Source organism: Dipodomys merriami, unplaced genomic scaffold, assembly GCF_024711535.1.
Source record: "Dipodomys merriami isolate MVZ:Mamm:240054 unplaced genomic scaffold, mDipMer1.0.p SCAF_5, whole genome shotgun sequence".
Taxonomy (NCBI): domain Eukaryota; kingdom Metazoa; phylum Chordata; class Mammalia; order Rodentia; family Heteromyidae; genus Dipodomys; species Dipodomys merriami.
In genome coordinates, this window is record NW_027206068.1 from 78,858,311 (window position 1) to 78,872,851 (window position 14,541).

The following is a 14,541-nucleotide window of genomic DNA, read 5'->3' on the forward strand; positions in this document are numbered from 1 at the left end:
GCAAGTCAGTGCGGGCCAGTGCAAGTCAGTGCAGGCCAGTGCGGGCCAGTGCAAGTCAGTGCAGGCCAGTGCAAGTCAGTGCGGGCCAATGCGGGCCAGTGCGGGCCAGTGCAAGTCAGTGCAGGCCAGTGCAAGTCAGTGCAAGTCAGTGCAAGTCAGTGCAGGTCAGTGCAGGTCAGTGCAAGTCAGTGCAGGCCAGTGCAAGTCAGTGCAAGTCAGTGCAAGTCAGTGCGGGCCAGTGCAAGTCAGTGCAAGTCAGTGCGGGCCAGTGCAAGTCAGTGCAAGTCAGTGCGGGCCAGTGCAAGTCAGTGCGGGCCAGTGCAGTGCAAGTCAGTGCAGGCCAGTGCAGGTCAGTGCAAGTCAGTGCAGGTCAGTGCAAGTCAGTGCAGGTCAGTGCAAGTCAGTGCAAGTCAGTGCAGGTCAGTGCAGGTCAGTGCAGGTCAGTGCAGGTCAGTGCAGTGCAGGTCAGTGCAGTGCAAGTCAGTGCAAGTCAGTGCAAGTCAGTGCAAGTCAGTGCAAGTCAGTGCGGGCCAGTGCAGTGCAAGTCAGTGCAGGCCAGTGCAAGTCAGTGCAGGCCAGTGCAAGTCAGTGCAAGTCAGTGCAAGTCAGTGCAAGTCAGTGCGGGCCAGTGCAGTGCAAGTCAGTGCAAGTCAGTGCAAGTCAGTGCAAGTCAGTGCAGGCCAGTGCAAGTCAGTGCAAGTCAGTGCGGGCCAGTGCAGTGCAAGTCAGTGCGGGCCAGTGCAGGTCAGTGCAAGTCAGTGCGGGCAGCCTCTGCGGCCGGGAGTGAAAGGCGTGTTTTCGTTTTCATTTTCGGGTCCGGCCTGGGCGCTGTCCCTCCGCTCTTCAGCTCAAGGCCAGCGCTCTACCACGGAGCCACCTGCCCAGCCTGAAAACAACGCCTTTGAAAGGCTGTGAGCTTTGACGTCGGTCCCAGCTGGCTCGAGGCCCGGCGCGGCTGCGAACGAACCGGACGCGGGCCTCGTGCGTGCACGTGCGCGTGCGTGTGCGTGGCTGCCAAGCGCACAGCCCTGACGCCTGCACGGCGCGTGCGCTCTGCGGAGGCGCTCTGCACGGCGGCGCGTGCGCTCTGCGGAGGCCGTGAACCGGCGGCCGCCCGCGGCAGGCCAGGACGGAAGGGCCGTGTGCAGAGCCACGTCGCTGGCGCGCGTCTCAGGCCGGCGACTGCCCAGGGCGGTCACGCGCGTTCCTTAGGCCTTCAGCACTCGCCCAGCACGCACGGGGCCCTGGGTTCGATTCCTCAGCACCACACACGCAGAAAAGGCCGGAAGTGGCGCTGGGGCTCAGGGGTAGACGCTGGCCTTGAGCTGAAGCAGCTCAGGGACGGCGCCCAGGCCCGAGTTCAAGCCCGGGACGGGGCGGGGCTGGCGGGGAGACCGGAGGAGGCAGCGACGTGCTCCCGACCTCGCCCACCGGCTGCAAAGCGTGTAAGAAAAGCGAACCGCAAACAAACGCGTCGGAGAGGCGCGCGGAGCGCCGGGTCACGCTCTGTCCGCGGGACACAGCGCACATGCGCGGTGGAGACTGACGTGCGCGCGCTGCGCACGGGTACATGCTGCCTGCGCGTGCGCGCGGAGCGCCGCGGTCACGCTCTGTCCGCGGGACACACAGCGCACATGCGCGGAGGGACTGACGTGCGCGCGCTGCGCACGGGTACATGCTGCCTGCGCGTGCGCGCGGCGGGGACGCCGCACCCGTGCACACGCCTGGGGCGTGGCCCGTTTGTGAGCGGCATATTCAGAATCTACGTGTGGAGTCAGCTGTGTGGCGCGCGCAGCCGCGTGTGTGCGGACCGCGCGTGGGCTCGGTGCGCTGAGCGCGTTATCTCCACGCAGCCCGGGTCTGAGGTGGGGGCACGGCTGCGTGTGCCGCACACTCGGCCACGCAACCCGGCACGAGCTCGAGCCTGCGCACACGGCGCCCGGCACTTGTGAGTGTGTCTGCGCGCGGGGTGCAGTCGGCTCGCGCGCCGCCCGGTCTCTAGCCCGAGCCGGCGGTGCGCACGCGCGCGGGGCCGCGCACGCAGGCGGGCGCAGGGGGCGCCGTCCGAGCGCCAAGCCGCCCGCCGAGGCGCGCCCGGCTGCGTGCGCGGGGACCGCCGGAGGAGCCCCGCGCCGTCGATAGCGGGGCCGCGCACGCAGGCGAGCGCCGTGAGGAGCGCCGCGCCTTCGATGGCGGGGGCGCGCGCGTTCTCGGGGCCGCGCACGGCGACAGGACCGGCCGCCATCTTCCTTCCGCGGCGGCTGCGGTGCGGGCGCGGGGTCGGCGGCGCCCCTCGCTAGGTGGTGGCGGGGCGTGGAGCAGGCGGGCGCGGACCGGCCGTCCGCCAGCGTCGCCGCGCTCGCGCCCACCGGCCGGCCCCGGCGTGCCGGGCCCCCGGGCCGGCGGCGCAGACCCTGCCCGCGCCCCGCGGGGCTCGAGCCCGGAGCGCCCTCCCGGCGCCGCCGCGCCCCGCGGCCCCGGAACCCCCGCGGCCCCGCCCCCGGGGCGCCCGCCCGCCCGCGCCCCGGCCGCGCCGATGGGATAGGCGGCGAAGATGTTCAGCTTCGAAGGCGAGTTCAAGACCAGGCCCAAGGTGTCCCTGGGCGGCGCCAGCCGGAAGGTGAGGGCGCGGGCGCGGGGCGCGGGCCGAACCGCCCGCCCCGCCATCCCGGGGCGTTGGGGCCGCCGCTCGGCGTCGGCTTCGCGGCGCTGTCGGCCGCGGGCCCCGGGCGGGCGCGGGGTCCGAGCGGGAGCCGGGCGCGGGGTCCGAGCGGGAGCCGGGCACGGGGGACCCGGGCCGGGGGGGGGGGGGTCCCGGCGGGGTCGGCGTCCGGGGACCGCCCTGCCGCGCCGAGGTTTCCGGGCTGCGGCCGTCGGAGGCGGTGGCAACAGAAGGTGCTAGAAGTAGTTGGGGGTTCCGTGCCGCCAGGTTCGAGGCCCGGCGCCCCCGCGCCGTGCCCGCCTCACCCCGCGGCGCGGCCCCTGCTGGGGCCTGGGGCCTGAGTGTCTTCGGTGGGCTCCGTCCTCTGAGAGCCTGGGGAGCACGCTTGGGCCTCTGACCGCGGGCTGAGGGAGGAGGCCAGGGGGAGGCTGCCGGCCGCTCCTGCGGCCCGGGCGGCCGGGGCCGGGGCCGGGGCTGGGGCTGGGGCTGGGGTCGGGGTCGGGGCCGGGGCTGGGGCCGGGGTCGGGGCTGGGGCTGAGGCTGGGGCTGGGGCTGGGGCCGGGGTCGGGGCTAAGGCTGGGGCCGGGGCTGAGGCTGGGGCCGGGGTCGGGGCTAAGGCTGGGGCCGGGGCTGGGGGCTGGGGCCGGGGTCGGGGCTAAGTCTGGGGCCGGGGCTGAGGCTGAGGCCGGGGTCGGGGTCGGGGCTGAGGCTGGGGTCGGGGTCGGGGCTAAGGCTGGGGCCGGGGCTGGGGGCTGGGGCCGGGGTCGGGGTCGGGGCTGAGGCCAAGGCTGGGGCCGGGGTCGGGGCCGGGGCCGGGGCCGGGGCTGGGGCCGAGGCTGGGGCTGGGGCCCGAGGCCGGGGCCTGAGTCGGGGCCGGAGCCGGGGCTGGAGCTGGGGCCGGGGCCGGGGCCGGGGTCGGGGCTGGGGGCTGGGGGCCGGGGCCGGGGCTGGGGGCCGGGGCCGGGGCTGGGGGCTGGGGGCCGGGGCCGGGGCTGGGGGCTGGGGCCGGGGCCGGGGCCGGGGCTGGGGGCTGGGGGCCGGGGCCGGGGCTGGGGGCTGGGGGCCGGGGCGGGGGCTGGGGGCTGGGGGCCGGGGCCGGGGCTGGGGGCTGGGGGCCGGGGCCGGGGCTGGGGGCTGGGGGCCGGGGCGGGGGCTGGGGGCTGGGGGCCGGGGCCGGGGCTGGGGGCTGGGGGCCGGGGCCGGGGCTGGGGGCTGGGGCCGGGGCCGGGGCTGGGGGCCGGGGCGGGGGCTGGGGGCTGGGGGCCGGGGCGGGGGCTGGGGGCCGGGGCCGGGGCCGGGGCCGGGGCCGGGGCCGGGGGCCGGGGCGGGGGCCGGGGCTGGGGGTTGGGGGCCGGGGCCGGGGCCGGGGCCGGGGCCGGGGCCGGGGCCGGTGGACGGCTGGGCCACCGTGGGAGGGCCTTAGCGCGCTGTTTCCTGTCCCGTGTCCATCCTTCTCAGGAGTGGTCGTTAGCTCGGGGATCCCTGGCACCTGGTCCTTTGTGACTGTCTTCTCGGGCTCAGCTCGGGTCTGACCTGGGTCTATCCACCTCTCTGTCACACTCACGGCAGAGGCCACCTCCTAGGGTCTTGGCGGGCTTGGTCCTGGCCAGGCCACGAGGTCCCGAGTGCTCTGCTCTGGCCCACCCTTGGCCCCTGGCCCTGTCCTTTTAACGCAGCAGTTCTGGTGGGATGTGGTTTTCTTGTGGTTTTGCTTTTGTTTACTGGTGCTAATGATGAGTTCATTTTCCTGTGATTCTATATAGGCCTTATTGAAAAACAAAACAGGAAGAAATTATCTTATTGTGTGTGCCTTTTTTTTTTTCTGCTAGTCCTAGGCTTTGAACTCAGGGCCCGGGCACTGTCCCTGAGCCTCTCCTTGGTCAAGGCTAATGGTCTACACAGTGCCACTTCCAGCCTTTTTTTTTTTTTTTCCTGTGTATGTGGTACTGACTAATCAAACTCAGGGCTTCATGTATGCTGGGCAAGCACTGTACCCACTAAACCACATTCCCAGCCTTCGTGTGCGCCTTTTGTTAAAAAGCATTGACTCTTCTCATTTGGACCCGTAAATTAACTAAAAGAAGACGTAAAATGGGGCTGGGAAGGTGGCTCAGTGGTAGAGTGCTTGCCTCCGATGCATGAGGCCCTGGGTTCAATTCCTCAGCACCACATATACAGAAAAAGCCTGCAGTGATGCAGTGCTCAAGTGGTAGAGCACTCGCCTTGAGCTGAAGAGCTGAGGAACAGCGCCCAGGCTCAGAGTTCACAGGCCCAATGACCTACCAAAAAAAAAGAAGACTTAAAACTCAGCACACCGGTTCTGATTTGTATCTCTTTTTGCTCTTAGCCATCCTCTCCTATAGTCATCTGGATTCCAGAAACTGATGGATGCTTATCTTGTCACAAGTTTTGCAGGCAGTCACTAGACTGGGGATTGAACCCAGGGCCTTGCTGGTGTAGACTAGCAAGTGTCTGCTATTGAACACTTTTTTTTTTTAAAGACAGGATCTCCCTGTATAACCAGTGCTGGGCCTGGTGACTGGCCTCCAACGCAGGATCTTCCTGCACAAGCCTCACAAGTGCTGGCATGGGTGGGCAAACCTAGCTAGCAAGACTTCCTTACCATGACAGAGCTCTTCATGCCAGTCCTGAGGTAATGATCAACCAGACCACCTCGCTAACCAAGGATTCTTAAGAGTATCTGCCTCTTGCCCCAGTGCATTTTTCTCTGTTTACACGTAATGTCAGTACTTAAAGGCAGATATACAGCCACTCAGGCCCTTGTTCTTTCTGTGGGGCCCTATTAAACAGACGCTTCTTGTCTGTCTTGTCGTTCGTCATCATTGCATTGAGCATACTTGGACCATGTTTTCAGTCCAGGGCTTTTTCTCTAGAATTCCAGTAACACATGTCCTTTTTTTGTTTTTCAAATTCAGTGAATATTTTTAGTGTTTATTTGTAAAAGGTCTATAGGAAAAGTCAAGGCTTGTTTATAATTTTGTCAGAGTATTAAGACTTCCACCGTGAGCAGTTAAGTATCCATAAAGGAATAGCTAGCTCCTGATTCCCTTAGGGCAGGGTTGGCCTGCGTCCTGAAGGATGGGTCAGCCAGGCTGACGGGAGGCTGGGCGCTGGGGAGTAAGGAGCTGCTGGACTCGGTTGGTTCAGATGTACTGGGTTTTCTCAGCATTTCTGATGTTAGGGTGCATAGGCATGGCAGTGTGTAGTTCAATTGGCAGTAATTACCCAGAGGAAAATCTTCCAGGGTTGACAAAAGTTCACGAAGCTAGCTAAAACAGGCACAAAACAAACAAAAACCCCCATGTTTATGAGAGAAAGGATGTTATCTTCGAGAACGCAAAGGTCTGAATCCAGACACCAAGTTGTCAGTCAGTAGGAAGGTGTCCTGAGACAAGTCTCCTCTCGACTGTCCTGTGTGTTCCCTTCCCAGGGGGTGGTGGCTGCAGTTGACTTCTTTTGACCTTGGTTTGGGTGCTTTGAGAGTCACTGTGCAGAGGGGGCACCACAGCCACAGGAGGATTGGATTCTGGTCTGTGAGGTGGAGAAGACTTGAGGGAGTGGGGCTGTGGGATGAGCGCTTGGCTGGCGGAGTGCAGATGTTGGGCTGTCAGTAGACTTTGTTCCTTGAGGAGAGCACATGCCGCTTGGGACAGGGAGGGGTCCCACAGACTCAAACCCAGACCAGGGCAAAGTGGTGTCGGGGAGCTAGTCTGGGAGAGAGGCCTCACCCACAGGGCCTGGACATGAGTGTGTCCCACAGCGTGGTAGGAGTTGGAAGTCAAGCCTGCCCCATGCCCAGAGGGGACATAAAATCAGGCGACTAGGAGAGTGAGTATATTATTTGTGTGTGTGTGTGTGTATGTGTATACCACCATCTTGGGGCTAGAACTCTGGGCCTAGGTGCTGTCGCTCAGCTTTTGTGCTTAGGGCTCTACCACTTGAGTCACAGCTCTGCTTCTGGTAGTTAACTGGAGATGAGAGTCTCAAGAGTGCTGGGAATGTGGCTTAGTGGTAGAGAGCTGGCCTAGCATGCACGAAGCCCTGGGTTCAATGCCTTAGAAAAGGCCATGAGTGGCGCTGTGGCTCCAGTGGTAAAGTGCTAGCCTTGAGCAAAAGAAGCTCAGGGACAGTGCCCAGACACTGAGTTCCAGCCCCAGGACTGGCAATATATATATATATATATATAATAAAACTATCTTTGAAAATGGTATTTGTGGGATTAGAATTTGGCTATCTTTAATTTTTGGAGAACATAAGATAGCTTCTAATGCTTGCAGAGCAAATAGACTGCTGCCATTTATTGATGTTTACAATTTTCTTTTTTTCTGTTTTCTTTTTTCTCTCGGTTTGAGGCTTGAACTCAGGCCTGGGAGCTGTCCTTGAGCTCTTTTGCTCAAGGCTAGCCCTCTACCACCTTGAGCCACTGCTCCTGTTTTTTGAATGGTTAGCTGGAGATGAGTTTCATGGTCTCAGTCTCTTGGGGTAGCTAGGGTTACAGGTGAGCACTTAGCTCCCAGCTGGTGTTTACCCTTGAGGGATGGTGGGTGTCTCAGCTGGGGATTCTGGGAGAGATTAGCATGAAGGGAAGAGGCTTTGGGAGAGGTTCAATCACTGAAAACACAGTGTGCTTTTGTGAAATGGCTATAACTGCTACTCAGAATCCCTCACTCTTCTAGACCTGCAGAATTTTAAAAGTACAAGATATCTTCAAATATGAGTAAAATAAATTAAAACTGAGAACCTTGAGCTGCTACACTGGTTCCCCACCTCCACCCCTTGAATTCAACCTCAAATTTTTGCTTGACTTGTTTGCTCCTGGCTGGCACTCTGCCACTTGAGCTGAGCTGGTTTTGAACCTCAGTCCTCCAGATTTTATTCTCTTGTAGCTAAGATGACAAGCATAAGCCCTGGACACCTGGTGCATAAACTCCAATTATTTTTTGTTGTTGTTGGTCATGGGGCTTGAACTCTGGGCCTGGCGCTGGCCCTCAGCTCTAAGCAAGCGCTCTACCAATTGAGCTACAGCGCCACTTCCAGGTTTCTGGTGGTTTATTGGAGCTAAGAGTCTCATGGACTTTCCTGCCCAGGCTGGCTTTGAACCATGATTCTCAGATCTCAGCCTCCTGTGTAGCTAGGGTTACAGGCGTGAGCCACTGGCTCCTGGCCTAGGCTCCAATTCTTAATAGTTAATATTCAGATTTTGGTTTGGATTTTACATAGGTGCTCAGAGTTGTATTCTGGGAGTATAATTATGTGTATTTTCCTTGTTTAAAACATAGGTCAGGGGCTGGGAAGTTGGCTCAGTGGTAGAGAGCTTGCCTCGCATGCCTGAGGCCCTGGGTTCGATTCCTCAACACCACTTAAGCAAAAAGAAAAAAGCCGGAAGTGGCGCTATGGCTCAAGTGGTAGAATGCTAGCCTTGAGCTGAAGAGCTGAGGGACAGCACCCAGGCCCAGAGTTCAGGCCCCACAACTGGACCCAAAAAAAAAAAAAAAACCCACATAGGTCAGGACATATTGAGCCCTGCTGTGCCTAATTCAAATGTGTTATCTGTGGGTTAAATTCCAGAATGAATCTGTTAGGTCAGAGGCAGCTCACACTTTGAACTCATGCGTATTTCCAGACTACCTAGAGGAGGTTACGTTGGTATGTGAAGGTAGTGGCAGTTCTGTGCCCTTCCTGAGCATTGCTGTCTTTTCACGTTTGCCAAATCCGAGAAATAAGGTAAAGGCCTTATTTCAATGTTCTTAATGCATTCTCTTCTTTAAAACAATTTTTTTAATGTGGTACTGAGGAAACAAACCCTGTGTCCCATGCATGCTAGGCAAGCACTCTACCACTGAGCCTCCTTCCCAGCCCTGCATCTTAAAATGAGTAAAGTTGACTTTTTTTTTTTTTTTTGGGTCAATCATGGGGCTTGAACTCTGGGACTGGACACTGTTCCTGTGCTCTTCAGCTCAATGAGTGCTCCACCATTTGAGCCACAGTGCCACTTCCAGTTTTCTGGTGGCTAACTGGAGATAAGAGTCTCACAGACTTTCCTGCCTGGGCTGGCTGTGAACTAAGATCCTCAGATCTCAGCCTCCTTAGTAGCTAGGATTATAAGTGTGAGCCACCAAGTGCCCAGTTAATTTGAAGTTCTTGGATTGATATTCCTGTGCACTATTTATATCTTTTGCTTTTATTCTTTATCTTTTCACATTATTAACTGCCTTATAAATAATCTTTTTTTGGGGGGGGGTCCGGTCATGGGGCCTGAACTCTTGGCCTGGGTGCTGTCCCTCAGCTCTTCAGCTCAAGGCTAGCGGTCTACCACTTGAGCCACGGCGCCACTTCCGGCTTTTTTCTTTTTGCTTATGTGGTGCTAAGGAATCGAACCCAGGGCCTCATGCATGTGAGACAAGCACTCTACCACTGAGCCACCTTCCCAGCTCTATTTCCACTTCTTGAATAGATGTTAAGGGGTGAGCCACCCCCACCCCCTAAGGTTGTTTTTTCACAGACTGATGGAGTCAGCCTGTCCCTTTATGCTCCTAAATTCTAAGATTAAGCTATCCATGCATCCCACCTAAGGAAGAGCTGATGTTAAACCCTGGGAGCAAGCAGCCGAGAGAGCCTGCCCAGCCACAGAAGGGGCGAAGCAGACGCCAGAGCCCATGTCTGAGCTGAGGCTGCTGTGTGGCCAAATGGGGACCACTGCTGGTGATGATCAGTGACCCTCAAACAAAGTGGTGGACTAATGACTGCTCATTGTCCATTTATTTATAGATGTAGGGTCAAATGGGTGGAGCAGCTGTTGTTGTCCCGGGAGAACAGTGGGTCTGTTCTCTGGAACCGATTGCTGAATCCACTCGTGCTTTGGGTTTATAACCGTGGGCTGGGTAACCTCGTCTGTAGCGGTAAATGAGAGGAAGTCCTTTAAAATGTATGGCTGACTTCACAGCCAGTGGGACGGGCTGGGCAAGGCAGAGGTCGTGTGTGGGTTTACTGCAGAGATTGCATCCGTGTGTTCGTGCTCTGGAAGCTTGGCGCAAGCAGTCTCCTCCTTGGGTACAGAAGCAGTCTGGCAGGGAGCTTGACTTGCCGCTGCTCTTGGGAGAAGCAAGCCATGACCCAGCCGAGTAGCTGGCTGTGTGAGCCAGTCCCCTTCATCCTCAGGTCGAGCCTGTGTCCAGGGGGTGGGCACGGGCAGCCTTTCACCATGAGACACACCTCCACCTGGGGAAAGAATTGTGAATACATGGAAAGTGCGTGTTTACCAGACGGGCCTCTGAGAGTTTTCCTAAACCAGCTGGCAGTGGAGGCAAGAGGAGCGTCCGCCCCTCGCCTCATTGCGCGCATGCCACTGCAGAAAGGGCACAGGCCGAAGAAGTTGCCCTGCAGGGCTTCCTGAGCAGAAGCTTGAGGCTGCTCAAACCCTCCTGTGGCTACTAGCACTGTTCCCCTGGTCCTGCTGTAAACACCAGTTAGGTTCTCTGTTGGCTGATGGGAAAGCTTAAAAAAGGCAGGGCTTGCTACTCGGGAGGCTGAGATCTGAGGACTGCGGTTCAAAGCCAGCTTGGGTAGGAAAATCTGTGACGCTCTTATCTCCAATAAACCATCAGAAAACCAGAAGTGGCGCTGTGGCTCAAAGTGGTAGAGCATTAGCCTTGAGCTGAAGAGCTCAGGGACAGCACCCAGGCCCAGAGTTCAAGCCCCATGACAGGGAAAAAATGCAGGTCTTGATGTCATCTTCATAACCTAAGCCTTGAGGAACCTACATTCAGAATAGAGTATTTACCAATAAGTGTCTTGTAATTCAGTATTTTAATTTCAAATGTAATAGAGTGTTTGTTTATGACCAGCCTTCACAAGTATAGAAGCTTCCCCTTGAAATAAATACATTTACATTAAAAGGCGTCTTTGGCAAGAGTACCAAAATGGTCTCCTGCCTCCTCTGGACTGTGCCAGGTGCCTCCTGACCTGTTGGTTGTGTTTGTGGGAAGGTTGCACTGATGGCTTGGTTGGTGACTGCAGGTTTCTCCTCTGTGAATTTACTTTCTCTTGGTAGTTGAAAAATACCTTGAGGGTGATACTTTGAGGCCAGGTAAATGCTGATTCTCCGTGAAGTTTTGCCCACCAGTTTGAGTATATGTTACAGGATCTCATCTACAACATTTAGTGCTATGGCTGTGGGTGGTTCTGGCCTTTTCTCTCTCCTGTATTTATACATTAACTGGGTTCAGCCAGGAGATTTTCCCCTTACTTATTCAGTTGTTTACATACGTGTGTATGAAGCCATGGAGTTAGATATAAATCCTGTGGGTTCAAATATAGTACTGTTACTGTGTGATCATAATCATGAAAGAATGTGGAAAATTCCAAGTTGAGGGACACTCCCATGACATCAAAGTTTGAGGGAAACACTTAGAGCAGAGAGGCCAAGCACCAGGGACTCACACCTGTAACCTTGGCTACTTAAGAAGCTGAGATATAGAAGACGGTCATTTGAAGCCAGCCCAGGCAGAAAAGTCCACAAGATTGTATCTCCAGTTAACTGGCAAAAAGCTAGGCTGGTGGTATTGCTCAAGTGATAGAGTACCAGCCAAGCAAGCGAAAATCCCTGAGTTCAAACTACTAAGAGATGGAAAAAGATGAGGCAGTAGTAACTAAGACTGTGTCTTACTATGTGGAATTCTAGAACTCATGCAGGCTGAGTTTCTAATAAAGTGGGTGGTGTAGTTACTAATGCTGCTGATAATTGTATCTAGTTATGGATGGAAAGAAAGACTTGTACAGGATTAGGGAACACATTTTTGTAGCTTTTCTTTGAACTGTTTAAAAAGCCAATTTAAAGAGCAATGTTTAGTAAATAATGGGTAATCTTTCATTGTGAAACAAGTTGGCTTTGGTATGCTACAGTGGGTGATTTTCTTTCTTTGGCTCTTCAGGTTCACTAATCAGCTTTTGCTCATACTTTGCTTGGTTTACATGTCCGTGTGTAATTATAAATTGGTTGATTCTCTTCCGTTGTGCTTTGGTTTTGTGCTGGTCCTGGGGCTTGAATCTAGGACTTGGGCACTGTTCTTGCTACTGCTTGAGCTGTACTTCCACTTCTGGCTTGTTTGGGTGGTTAATTAGGGATAAGTGGTTCACAGGCTTTGGGCTGGCTTCAAACCATGATCCTCAGATCTCAGCCTCCAGAGTAGCTAGAATTACAGGTGAGCCACCAGCACCCTGCTGGTGTGTCTATGAGATGGGTCTAACTGCCAGTGGGCTTGGGTATAGCTTAAAAATGATACTATTACTTTTGGAGATGGATTCTCACATCTAACTCCAGGCGGACCTGGAGCTCATGAGCCTCCTGCCTCAGCAGGAGTTCTGCAGTTTCGAATATGCACTGTGCATCTAGCTATGATCGGTGTATGCAGCATCTTGGACTCTTAAATTTACAAAAAAAGAAGTCTGGGGCTGGGGGTGTGGCTTAGTGGTAGAGTGCTTGCCTAGCATGCATGAAGCCCTGAGTTTGATTCCTCAGTACCACATACACAAAGCCAGAATGGTGCTGTGGCTCAAGTGGTAGAGTGCTAGTCTTGAGCAAAAAGAAAAGCTCAATAACAGTGCTCATGCCCTGAATTCAAGCCCCAGGACTGTGCGCGCGTGTGCGTGCACGCGCACACACGCACACGCACGCACGCACACACACACGCACACACACGCGCGCGCACACACACGCACGCACACACACGCACACACGCACACACACACGTGCACACACACACGCACACACACTAGAAGTCTGTACTGAAGGTTGGACCCGTTTGGGAAGAAGAGGTGTGTCTTTTAGTATTTTTCCTTTATTTGTCTCAAAAATCTCCCTTTATTCATTTCTTTCTACAAAGTGTGTTATTCAAAAATTTTGCTTATGGTGAACATTTTCTTAATTTACTACAAGCCGTGGGTTTCCTTTCATTAACATTCCCCTTGAGCAGCTATGGGGGCCAGAGCCGCGTGTGCCGGCCCACCCTTCAGGGTGGTGGTTTGTAGAACTGTGCAGTGGTGATTGGTTAGATCCCAGTTTTCCCTGTGCTCGTGTGCGTGTGTGTGCGTGTGCATGTGTGCGTGTGCGCGCGCGCACACACAATTCCCCATCAGCAGGTGTGCTTAGAGAGCTTCTGAGTGCTGTAAGTTAGACCTGGAGCACTCCCAGCCTGGGATATCTTGTCTGGTGCAGAGTTTGATTGGAGGGTCTGCAGAATCATTTGGGGGCCAGAACATTCTATAAACTTCGGTGGGAGTGTTTTCAAGTTTAGTACTACAGCCTTCCTTACATTTTCTTTTCTTTTTTTTGCATTTAGGAAGAAAAGGCTTCTCTTTTACATCGTACTCAGGAAGAAAGACGGAAAAGAGAGGTAACAACAGCTTTGTGATAATCTTGATAAATGATCATTTACATTTCAGCTGGGCGCTGGTGTCTTACACCTACACCCTACCCATTCATGAGATCTGAGTTTCAGTTTGAACTATGTAGGAGGGGGCAATCCTTAACTCTTTATCTCTCCCCCTCCCAAAAATGAAATAAAATAAAGCCAGAAGTGGAGACATGCTCATACAGTAGAGTGCTAGCCAGGAGGCCCCGGGTTCAAGACCCACTACTGCAGAAAAAGAAGTCTTGGCTTTGCTCTATCTGTGTGTACCTTCACATATGGCGGGTGACAATGTATCTTCGTGTATGTACTTTCTAGCTTCTGCAACATTTCTGGATGTGACACCAAGTATATGTGCATGCAGTTAGAGTTTGCAACATTTGTAACATAATTGTGCACACATGGGTTTTGCAACATTTCCAGATGTGCTCAGTGTTAATTCTGTAACCCTCTAAGAAAAGATAGGCTTGAAGGGCTCAGTCCAGGTTTCAGAAGATTATGGGTTCTTGGTTGTGTTTCTTTCTAATAAGGTTTCTAGATAATCTAGTATAGTGTTCACATTTTATCAAGCAAGGTGTTAGAGGCTTGTCACCACAACTGAGAATGAAGAGAACTTCTTAGGGCCTGCTTTTCTAGATAAGAGTTAATGCTTTGTTATTCTAACAACGCACTCTTGGATTTAGCAGCTTTTTGAGAGCTTTACCTGTGTTGGGCAGACCACAGTCCTGCTCTGAGGTGGGTGTTAGTGGGCAGCATGCGCTAGTGAGGTAGCACTAAGCGCTGTGGAGGCACGCGGCTCTGCTGGGAGCAGCCGTGGAGAAGGGCTCTGTGGACTCGTGGAGGGTGAGCAGATGCCCTTTGAAGAGCATTCCAGCAGCAGGGTCAAAACAGCTACTCATCATGGTGGATGCGTGGACCCTGAAGGTCCACTGTGGCTGGGGGCTGTCCTTGCCTGGAGGACACCTGGCCTCATCCCTAGATGCTGGCAGTACTTCTACCGGGCAAACCAAAAGGGCAGTGCTCATCACTAGTGGTCTCCTGTATGGAAAAGTGGCCCTCAGTGAAGAGCCACTGCAAACCAGGGGCCTTGTGCTTGTTAATGTTCCGCATCTGTTTTTGGAACATTCTTAGCCATTCTCACTACCCTTCCAGTAGTGCTCTGCGCTGCTCTCCCTCTTCGCAACTCACTCTGAAAACATGTCTGTCCCTGGCCCTGTGCCCCATGTATCTCTTAGGCTCCTTCCTTCCTTCCTTCCGTCCTTCCTTCCTTCCTTCCTTCCTTCCTTCCTTCCTTCCTTTCCTTCTTCCCTTCTTCCTTCCTTCCTTCACTCCCTCTTGAAAATTGTACTATTAAGTAGTTGTACAATTCCATAAGTCAGGTTATGAGTACAATGCTTCATGATCAGTGTCATTCTTTCTGGTGTTCCATTTTCCCCTCCCCTCCTTATCTTC

The 14,541-nt window shown here is 55.5% G+C and overlaps 1 protein-coding gene across 1 annotated transcript in view; it reads left to right on the top strand.

Moving 5' to 3' along the window:
* The first annotated feature begins 2,492 nt into the window (after positions 1-2,492).
* The window catches only part of Ube3c (ubiquitin protein ligase E3C), a 93,825-nt gene continuing 81,776 nt past the window's right edge, over positions 2,493-14,541 (top strand). Inside the window, exons 1-2 of the mRNA XM_069997161.1 lie at positions 2,493-2,620; positions 13,021-13,074. Of these exons, the coding sequence (XP_069853262.1) occupies positions 2,555-2,620; positions 13,021-13,074 (120 nt within the window). The 5' untranslated portion in view covers positions 2,493-2,554. The remainder of the gene's footprint in view (positions 2,621-13,020; positions 13,075-14,541) is intronic.